The sequence below is a fragment of the Chrysemys picta genome, chromosome 1 (genome assembly GCF_011386835.1).
Source record: "Chrysemys picta bellii isolate R12L10 chromosome 1, ASM1138683v2, whole genome shotgun sequence".
Taxonomy (NCBI): Eukaryota; Metazoa; Chordata; order Testudines; family Emydidae; genus Chrysemys; species Chrysemys picta.
Genome location: NC_088791.1, coordinates 347,850,055 through 347,860,546, shown reverse-complemented (window position 1 = coordinate 347,860,546; position 10,492 = coordinate 347,850,055). Strand labels below are relative to the sequence as shown.

General features: G+C 58.2%; 1 protein-coding gene across 1 annotated transcript; it reads left to right on the top strand.

Annotated features, from left to right (window-relative positions):
* Positions 1–3,500: 3,500 nt before the first annotated feature.
* Positions 3,501–7,208, top strand: LOC122172148 (protein mono-ADP-ribosyltransferase TIPARP-like). The gene is made up of 5 exons (XM_042840207.2): positions 3,501–3,896; positions 4,181–4,352; positions 4,591–4,784; positions 4,873–5,145; positions 6,178–7,208. The coding sequence occupies exons 1-5, from the start codon at positions 3,604–3,606 to the stop codon at positions 6,623–6,625; spliced, it is 1,380 nt and encodes a 459-aa protein (XP_042696141.1). The 5' UTR covers positions 3,501–3,603; the 3' UTR covers positions 6,626–7,208.
* The last annotated feature ends 3,284 nt before the right edge of the window (positions 7,209–10,492 follow it).

Genomic DNA, 10,492 nt, shown 5'->3' with positions numbered 1-10,492 from the left:
TAATCGGCCGCTTGTTGATCTTTGGCTACATGAGCCCAACGAAGGACTCCCCAGTGAACTGTCAAGCAAACAGTGTAAATGGAAAAGACCCAAATCAGCGCCTAGTCCAGGGGTGGGCAAACTACGGCCCACAGGCCAAATCTGACCCACGAGCTGTTTTAAGCTGGCCCACGAGCTCCCGCTGGGGAGCAGGGTCGGGGGCCGCACCATGCGATTCGGCCCCTCTCCAGCCCTCTCGTCGGGGCGCTGGGTCGGGGGCTGGAACACGCGGCTCAGCCCCCCTCCAGCGCTCCCGCTGGGGCACTGCGTCGAGGCCGCACCACACGGCTCACAGAAGCTGCGGCATGGCCTCGTTCCGGCTCCTATGCGCTCCAATGGGAGCTGCAGGGGCGGTGCCTGCAGACGGGGCAGCGTGCAGAGCCGCCTGGCCGCGCTTCTGCGTAGGAGCCAGAGAAGGGACATGCCACTGCTTCCGGGAGCCGCTTGAGGTAAGCGCTGCTTGGAGCCTGCACCCCTGAGCCTCCCCCCACACCTCAACCCCCTAACCCAGCCCTGATCCCCCTCCCACTCTCCAAACCCCTCAATCCCACCCTCCTGCACCCCAAACCTCTCATCCCCAGCCCCACCCTAGATCCCGCACCCTCAGCCAGAACCTGTACCCATTCCTGCACCCCTGCCCCAGCCCTGATTCCCCTCCTGCCTGCCAAACCCTCGGTCCCAGCCCAGAGTGCCCTCCTACACCCCAAACACCTCATCCCCAGCCCCACCCCAGAGCCCCGCACCCCCAACCAGAGCCCTCCTGCACCCCAACCCCAATTTTGTGAGCATTCATGGCCCGCCATACAATTTCTATTCCCCAATGTGGCCCTCGGGCCAAAAAGTTTGCCCACCCCTGGCCTAGTCCATCTCTTCCAGCGCAGGACTGCCCCCTCCTGAGAGGTATTCTCCACCACTCTGGCCAGCACAGCCAGTTTTAAATAAGTTTGACGTCCTGATTTTCTCACAAACCATTCCCCTATCCTGCAGCCTAGCAAACCTCCCTAGCAGGAAACACTTATGTAATCTCACACGCCCGTTCTCAGATACAACATGAGACACGGTTTTGCAATGCGCACCGAGCCAGGCAATTTCTGGTGTCTCCGGTTTTCCAGCTGTCAGGTAGGTAATAATAGGAGTGGGGTGGAATGGGTTAAGTCTTGTTCCAGGTCGAGTCTGGCTGCGGCTTTACAATCAGGCTCCATGTAAAGATGCCCGCTGTAACCAGGGGCTGAAACAGTTAAGCAGGCCCATATCTCTGGCCAAACCAAAGGGACATGTAGGGCCACTCAGGGTCCAGGGATTGGAACTATGGGGGCAGGGGTTGGCTGGGCATCATTTGGGCGGGGGGTGGGAGGTTGGGCGAGTGAAAAGCAGGACAGTGAGTGGCAAGCAGTAAGAAAGCCAAGTAGCCAGAAGTGCCAGTAACGCGGCCCTGAGAGAAAGCAAAGAGAGAGCGAGCTTTTTGGGCACAGAGTGCAGGCGGGAAAGGCAGGCGTGGAACAGCGAGCAAAGGAACCGGCGTCTCCTGCTGTTCGATTCCCACTATGTTCAGGGAAACGGAACTTTCTGTATCATCTTCGTAAATAAACAAGGGAGAGGCAGGTGTTTCTGATGCTATCCTTGACTTCTCCTCCTGCCCGCGCTACCCCAAATTTAGCTAACTGCTCAGTTCCAAAGGGGTGACACTTGCCCGGGGTCATCTCTGGACCTCACGGCCCTTTACAAAGCTGGATTTGCATGTGTCGCCCCGGTGTACAGATGGGGGAACCGAGCACAGGGAGATGGGGCGACTTGCCCCATGAGTCAGAACAATCTGTGGCGTTTCTGGGGCCCACGTCACCCTGACATCTGAGCGCCAGCGGCTGTGGGGGAGCAGCGACATTTGCCACGTTGTTTCTGAAACAAATAGTTTACGCGTGGAAAGAGATGATTAAAAAAAAAAAAGGCGCTTGACTCCAGTGGCAAGAAGCAGCCCCGGCAGTTCCTGGCCCCCCTGGGGCGCTTCTGGGGTGCCTGGGGGTGCTCGGCCGGCGGCGGCTTCGTGTTGCAGGACAAACCCAACAATCGGCGTCATGGGACACCCCGATGTTCTAAGAACCCTCCTGTTCAAAGAGAAACAGACGGCGGGTGTGGGAGGGGATGGGCCAGAGGATCTCCATAGGGATCCTCAACCAATTGAGGGGTAGCCCCCAAAGGAAAATCTCCCCGGCTGATCCCGAACAGGAGCCCGGCGCTGAGGGGACCCACCCAATCCACCGCCAGCCCCAGCCGGTAAACGGACCTCATGAGCCACCGAAATGGAGGGAATTCCCCTCTCGGGGCCCAGGAGGACGGGTCCCTGCAGGGCAAGGCTGGGGGGGATGGGTTGGAGCCCAGGAGAGCTGGTTCTGATGGGGGGAGCCGTGCGGGTCTGTATGCGTGGAGGGGGGATGAAGACACTGATGGGGAGGGGGCAGAGGATAAGGGGGTAGGTGCGGCCGAGTCCCAGAGCAGCTTCGCATCTCCTTAAAGCAGAGGTGAGCAAACTATGGCCCGCGGGCCACATCCGGCCTGTGGGACCCTCCTGCCCGGCCCCTGAGCTCCTGGCCCGGGAGGCTCGCCCTGGCCCCTCCCCAGCTGTCTCCCTTCCCCCGCCTCCTCAGCTCCCTCCACCGCCGGCGCAATGCTCTGGGCAGTGGGACTGCGAGCTCCTGGGGCAGTGCCGCTGCAGAGCCCGGCCTGCCCCGGTCTCTGTGCTGCGCCGTGGCGACAGCATGGCTGGCTCCAGCTACCAGTGCTCCAGGCAGCGCGATAAGGGGGCAGGGAGCAGGGGGAGTTGGATAGAGAGCAGGGGAGTTCGGGGGTGTGGTCCGGAGGCGGGGGTGTGGCTAGGGAGCAGGGTGGTTGGGGAGAGAACAGGGGGGGTTGAATGGGGGCAGGGGTCCCGGATGGGCAGTCAGGAAGGAGGGGGGGTTGGATAGGGCGGCGGGGGGCAGTCAGGGGCAGGGGTTCCAGGGGCGGTCAGGGGACAGGGAGAAGGGGTGGTTGGATGGGGCAGGGGTCCTGGGGGGGGCAGTCAGGAAGGAGCAGGGGTTGGATGGGGAAGCAGGGGGCAGTTAGGGGCAGGGGTTCCAGGGGCGGTAAGGGGACAGGGAGAAGGGGTGGTTGGATGGGGCAGGGGTCCTGAGGGGGAAGTCAGGAATGAGAGGAGGGGTTGGATGGGGTGGCGGGGGGCACTCAGGGGCGGGGCTTCTGGGGGCTGTAAGGGGACAGGGAACGGGGGGGTTGGATGGGGCAGGAGTCCGGGCGGGGCATCGGGGCGAGAAGCAGGAGGGGTCGGATAGGGGGTGGGGGCCGGGCCACGCCTGGCTGTTTGGGGAGGCACAGCCTCCCCTAACCGGCCCTCCATACAATTTCCTAAACGCGATGTGGCCCTCAGGCCAAAAAGTTTGCCCGCCCCTGTCTTAAAGTGTCTCCATCTCTCCCGCTCCCCAAACTATCCAGGATCTGAGTTCTTCCGACACTGTGAGCCCTGGCTCCCCTACGTCATCCACGAGGGATGCGGCCCCCCAGAGTCCATCCCCCATGCCTGCCAAACGCTGGTGCAGCTTCCCACCTTCCACGGAGCGATGGGTCAGCAAGGACGGGGTCCCCTTCCATGTCCACCAGGAAGACGGCATCCAGATCTGTGACGGCTTCCTGCTCGGGCACTGCCCCCGGAGGGAGAGCTGCCCACTCCACCACACCCGCTACCCCTTCCACTGGCAGATCAGGGGGAGCAGAAGGGTGGAGTGGCAGAGTCTGAGCGACTCGTCTCAGCGTCACTTGGAGAAGCTCTACAGCGACGCTACAAATGGCCTCGTGCGGTTCTTGGGCAGGTACGGGATGGGAACGCTCCCGCCCCGTCTGTCCCCACGGGGGCCTGCACCAGGCTCTGGGGAGCGATCTCCCAGCTGCTCCCATCCCAGCCAGGGCAGGAGTGCTGGCTAGGCAGGTTCCCCAGCGTCTCCCGGTCAGAAGCTCTAGGGAAAAGCGGAAGGAGCCGCGTACTGGGAGTGCCTCAGATTTCCCCCACTGTAGGTGGTTTGGGGAACCCCGGTCCCGACCCCTCCCCGAAAAGGGCCCCCTAGGGCCGACAGGTGAGATTATTTTCCCCTCTTAGGAACCAGTTGTCTGGGATCCTGGACCTGGACACCATGGAGATGGACTATTCGGACGTGATTAATGGAGTGAGGCGGCTGGGCAGCACCTCGGACTGGAAGCAGAATCCTCGCTTCCACACCAGGTGGCAGGTGTACTGGAAGCACAGAGACACGTGGCAGCGTTACCAGGAGGTGAAGGGGGAGGGGGATCCCAAAGGGGGGGCGAGGGGGAGCTCTCCAAAGTAGGGCTGGCGCATCCCGGGGAGATGGGATGGCCGGCCCAGGGTTGGATGAAGCTGGAGACTGGTTTCCCGGGACTGGACGGTTCCTCCAGGGCAGGACTGGGTCCTGTGGCAAGGAGCAATGCGTGTAAGGGTTTTCCTCTTTCAGTCACGCTAAGGGCTCGACTTTCCTTCCGCTCTCTGCTCAGCCTGTCCCCCGCGACCTCCTCGCAGCCTTGGAGAGGGGCTCCCAGGAACCCACCTTTTGGCTCCAGGGCAGGCTCTACACCCTGGATCTGAGACCCCCTCAGTGGAGCACTGAAGGCCAGAGATCTGTCCAACCCATCCAGATCCAGCGCCGACCTGCCTACCGTTCCCTGAGCTGCATGGCACGGTATCTGCGGTAAGTGACTCCCTGGGCAGTTCCATGGCTGGAGGGATCCAAGCTACGTTCTGACTGGCCAGCATCTCCCATCTCCTTATCTCCTTAGGACAGTCCCTAGGGGCTCCTGGGGACTCTTCCATCTTTCCACATCCATCATCCCCGGGGAGAGACCCACAGACGGGTATTGTGGCCCATACCCAGCCGCCTGGGTTCCCCAGCCGCCCTGTGGCCAGGCCTTCCTTCATGCAGAGGTGGCCTCGTCGGAAGCGGTGTACCGCAAGATCTGTGAGCTCTTCCACGCGTCTGTCCCAGAGGACATGGTGCTGGTGCTGAAGATTTACAGGATCCGGAACGATGCACTCTGGAAAAAATACAGCAGGTAGGAAGAGGAACGGATTCTGCAAGAGATGGGGCAGGGGTCAGACCAGGTCACCGGCTTTAACCCCACCATTAAGCCATTGACGCCGGTGCTGTGGGCATGACTAGGTGGGTTATCTTCTCTGGGTGGGCCTAAGGGAGGAGTATCTAAGGGTTGGTTCAGGAGACCCATCGCAGGGGTACAATCATCTGGCCTCAGAATTTTCCTCAGCGACTCCAACCCTGTTGTCTTGCGGCTGACCTGGAGCGTGTCCTTTCCAACCATATCCGGCTCGACAGAAAGACTTCAGAGGGCTTCAGGAAAGAGGCGTGCTGTGAGGAGGGGCATGAAGGCTGAGGGGCTGGGAGCCGGGACAGCACAGCATCATGGGATGCCCAGGGGAGGGAGAGATGCATCAGGATGAGGGGGGGCCCTCGCCCGGGCCTGAAGGAGCCACCTGGGAACAGTCTTGGGGGCAGATTGGGGGGACTGAGGGCGGGATGAGAGGAAGAGGCAATGAGGAGTTTGGAGGCGAAGGGAAACGGGCCAGCTGCTGGAGAGCAGGTCGTGGTGAAGGAACGCTCTGTGGTGAATTGGGGAGGCCGAGGGAAAGGAAGGCCGAGGGAAAGGAGGCAGAGGGTAGAGAGGCTGACGATGATGAGCGAGGGGGTGAGAGAGACAAGTGAGTGATGGGGTTGGAGGTTGAGAGAAGAAGAGACACGTCCCAGCCAGAGCCTGGGGTGGAGGAGAGGAAGCGGGGTGGGATGGACCCAGGAGAGGAGAGGGAGCTGGGAGAATCCTGAGCAGAGAGAGGAGTGGGGTTGAGGGGAGTCGCCTGAGGCAGGCGGTGCAGCACCTGACCGGGCAGGAGATGCCGAGCTGTTTAGTGAGGAAGATGCAGGACAGCAAGAAGAGAGAACGTACGCGTCATAGAGGGAATTGGGCTCGTGTCTGGATCCCCCGCTGAGGTGTTCAGTGGCCAGGGGAGCAGATAGTGGGGGTGCACCAGCAGTGACTCTAAACCCCCTTGTTTATCCTTTACACCCACCTCAGCCAGAAGGAGCGAATGTCCCGAGGACTCTTGGCCCAGGAGATGCGGCTCCTGGAGAGGCACCTCTTCCACGGGACCTCAGCCGACAACGTGGAGCCCATCTGCCGGGCGAACTTTAACCCCCATCTCTCTGGAAAGCATGGTGCCCAGTACGGCCATGGCAGCTACTTCTCCTGCTACGCCAACTGCGCCCACATCTTCGCTCTGGCCAACCGCGCCGACCGCCGCCACATGTTCCTGGCCAAGGTCCTGGTGGGCAAGTGGGTGTTAGGGAGTCCCGGGTACACCCAGCCGCCGGTGAGGGAATCCTGCAGGTGTCGCTACGACTCCTGCAGCGACAACGCCCACAAGCCCGGCGTCTACGTGATCTTCGACAACTCCCAGTGCTACCCCTACTTTGTGATCTGCTACAAACTGCTCGGCGACCCTGTGACACTGGAGAATGTCTGAGGAGCCAGTCCATTGGCGGGGAATTAGGCTCACGCAGCCCAGCTTTTCCACACTCTCACCACTCTCTCTGTAGGGTTCGCACAGCACGGTAACGAGGGAATGCGGAGCCCATCCAGCATCCATGATAAGAACAAGCAACCCAGTTCGTGGAGGCTTCACCCCGCCCCTCCCCCCCGTCATCCCACTGGAATGTGATCCTTCCCCACCACCCCATTCCCTCCACCCCACTCTTACTGCCTGCCTGCCCCAAGACCATCCACCAAAGACTGCTCATGACTCCAGCACCTGGGCAAACACCATTTGCTTCGCTTCCCTGAAGGAGGCACCACTGAGCTCCAGACAACTGTCCCTCTCCTCCTGGTCTCGCAGGAGTTTCAGAAAGTGGAAACCCCACCTGGAAATCCCCCCACCCCAAGCTCACTAGTGCTGGGAATAGGCAGCGGTAGGGGGTGAAATTCTTTTTGTTCTCATCCATCCCATCCAAACTTCCCCGCGGAATACCCCTGTCTCCTTGCCTAATGGTAGTAGTGGTATTGTCGAGGGATTAAATAGTGGCTGAAAGTTACTTTTCCGTTAACACAAACCCTCTCGTCTGTGACTCTGGGTGCTGCATTTGCTTGTGGGAAGTCATGGTTTAAAGGGCTGAGAATGACACGCCGAGCGGCTGGGGGCCGAGGTGTCTTGTTTGAAAAATAAGAGTTTGAAATGATAAAAAAAAGTATCCCCCGCTTCGTCGAAAGAGCCTGTGTCAGCGCCAATGAGCAGGGGCGTGTGCACGACAGAGAGCATGTGAGTGAGCCGGCGTGTGCAGGGGGAGCAGGGCTGCCAGGTTCGGTTTTCCTCCAGGAGGGTGTGAGGTTTGGGCAGGGGGCTGAAGCAGGAAAGCTACGGGGATCGCAGAGAGACCAGCAGGGCAATAATTGCCCATATTTGAGGGGAAGAGGCTGCACTGGGGGCCCCAGTTCATTTTTCATGGGGGAGGGAGTTTTATGCATTCCCATGTGTGACAATCTCCCCTCACCCCTAGCAGCAGTGTGGGGGCTCAGACATGGATTGCTCCTACGTAAGGGGACCAGAACACAAGTGTGAAAAATGGGGACACTTTTTTGTGGTGGTGGGGGGGAGGGCATGGTTGCCTATATAAGACAAAGCCCCTGATACCGGATGTGACGGGTTTGGGCCCTTTGGGATGTCACCCGATGTGCTGGGGTGCCCCTGAGTCAGCCTATTTTGCCAGCCTGGGTCCCCTTTACCTGGCCTTGGTGGGTTAGGCTCACCAGCCTCTTCCAGCTACGCCCAGTGGCACAGAGAGAGACAGAATCCGCTCGGGAAAGATTCACCTTTGGGACTTGCCCCGACACTGTCCACTCCCTTTAAGGGGGACAAACCCAAAGCTTTTGTGAAATTCGCTCCCTCCCTCAATGTGGAGGGAGATATGCACAACTTCTTGCCCCCCCCCAGATAGAAATTACATAAACCGGGTTATATGATAAAGAAGAAATAAGTTTATTAACTGAAAAAGGTGAATTTTAAGTGAATATAAGAGATAACAGGCAGAACAAAGCAGATTACTGACCAAATAAAGCAAAATACCCAAACTAAGCTTGATATACTTAAGAAACAGGTTACAAAATATACATTCTCACCTTAGATGTTATTTTAGGCAGGTTGCAAAGTTTCTGTGGTTCAGAGTTCCAGTTATATTCCTTTTCAGACCCCTGTCTCAGTCTGGACTCCCCCCTTGCCTTCCCTTCAGGTGGCTTTTGCAGTCCTTGGGCAGACAGGCCATGGAGAGGGGGAGTCCCGTTTGCCTTCCTCCCCACGCTTAAATAGGATTGACACAAGGCGGGAATTCTTTGTTTCCCAAAGTTGACCCCTCCCCCCCTTCCAGTGGAAAGTTACAAGAAGTGCCAGGTAATGTTTAGTATCAGGTGACAAGACCAACTGACTCTGTAGGATCACAGCGTCCATGAGTCAGTGGCAGTAGGGAGCGTCCTTAGGAAGGCCAAGTCTTTTCCCAGTCCATTGTCCTCGCTGATGGGCCATCAGCCCTGCCTGGCTTTTCCATTGTTGTACCTGAAGTGTGAGCAGTGGGCGTCACCCGAAGTAGCATAGTTGAAATACAGATCAATATTCCTAACTTCAGCTACAGAAATGATACAGGCATACACATTGGATAATCGCATTCAGTAAATCAGAACCTTTCCAATGATCTCTCACATGAGCCACCTGGCATAAAGTATAGCTCAGTTCTGTCATATTCATATTGTAAGCATATTTTCATAAAGAATATGGAGTGAAACATCCGGTCACCCTAATCCTGGGTTGCCTGGCAGATAGGCTCTGTGGTTACAGCTGAGGTCCCAAAGAGGTAGTGCCTGTCAGAGATGGGGGTAGGTAAAGGGGGGGTGTAGCCAGGGGTTGGGGGGACGGGCTCGGTGGTTACAGCTGAGGTCCCAAAGAGGCAGTGCCTGTCAGAGATGGGGGCGGGTAATGGGGCTGTAGCCAGGGGTTGGGGGGACAGGCTCTGTGGTTACAGCTGAGGTCCCAAAGAGGCAGTGCCTCTCTTGGACTATAGGAAATCTCACTGTGGAAAACAGGGTGGAACGGTAAGAGAAAAGGGACTAGGTGACAGGGGACCCGCCATAACCACCCGGCTTGCAGAGGGGAGGGTGATGTGTGCCCTGGAAATACCACAAATCGTTCAGATTCCTGTTTGCAATGAGGCCTTTGGGGCAAGTTTCCCCATCTCTCCGTGCCTCGGTTTCCCCATCCGTAGCACGGGGCTACGCCTGTGACTCCATCTTTGTCAAGTGCTTTCAGATCCATCGATGAAACACTGCAACTCATTGTTATTAGTCCCTTGGGATAGATAGAAAACCAAAGACACAGAGGTTTGTCTGGGAGACTCGGGGGGGGGGGTTGGATTGACTCTCCTTAGGAGCCCCCAAAACCCCTCTTATCGACAGGGCGGGACTCATCTCCAGCTGTGAGTCGTGGCCTGCCCAGGCAATTGTGCCCTCCGGGACAGTGCAGCCCCAGAGTGCAGGAGTGAGAGGTACAGGGCCAGAGTCTGACATGGTGTAAACCGATGTGACAGCAGTGGAGCTGCACTGAGACACCAGCTGAGGCTCGGGCCCAAGCCGTTTGCCGGGGGAGGGATTTGGCTACGGAATAAGTTTGCCAAGGAAATGAGATGAATCCAGCATCCGGCTACTGCTGGGCGTGAAGAGCCTCCTCCTCACTATGGATTTCCTGCCGTGCCCAGGAAGAGAAAGGAGCAGAAGCCTCCAGGAGACCTACTGGGAACCTTGCCCAGCAGATGTAATTTCCCTGGGAAGCACTTAGATATGATGGCAAAGTTTGCCGGAGAAAACCCAAAGATAGATACATAGGACACTGTCTTCATGACCTTGGGCAAATCCCCTAACTTCCTTAATATATATGGAGATATACCTACCTCATAAAGCTGGAAGGGACCTTGAAAGATCATCGAGTCCAGCCCCCTGCCTTCACTAGCAGGCCCAAGTACTGATTTGGTCCCAGATCCCTAAGTGGCCCCCTCAAGGATTGAGCTCCCAACTCTGAGTTTAGCAGGCCAATGCTCAAACCACCGAGCTATCCCTCCTTGCTCCTAGCTTTACCCTAGGGTGTTAATTATGATACCCGACCTCCAGAGGGGCTGGCCAGCAATTAGCCCAGTTCTTTGAAATGCCAAAGCACCATGAGTAAGATCTGCCCCCGCAGCGTGGAAAGTGGCTGGTGCAAACCGGACGGACCATCGACATTCAGCAACATCTGCTGACTGCACTTTGCCTGCAGCTCTTTGCCCCCTCCCCCCCCCCCCGGGCAGTGGTGCACCATATG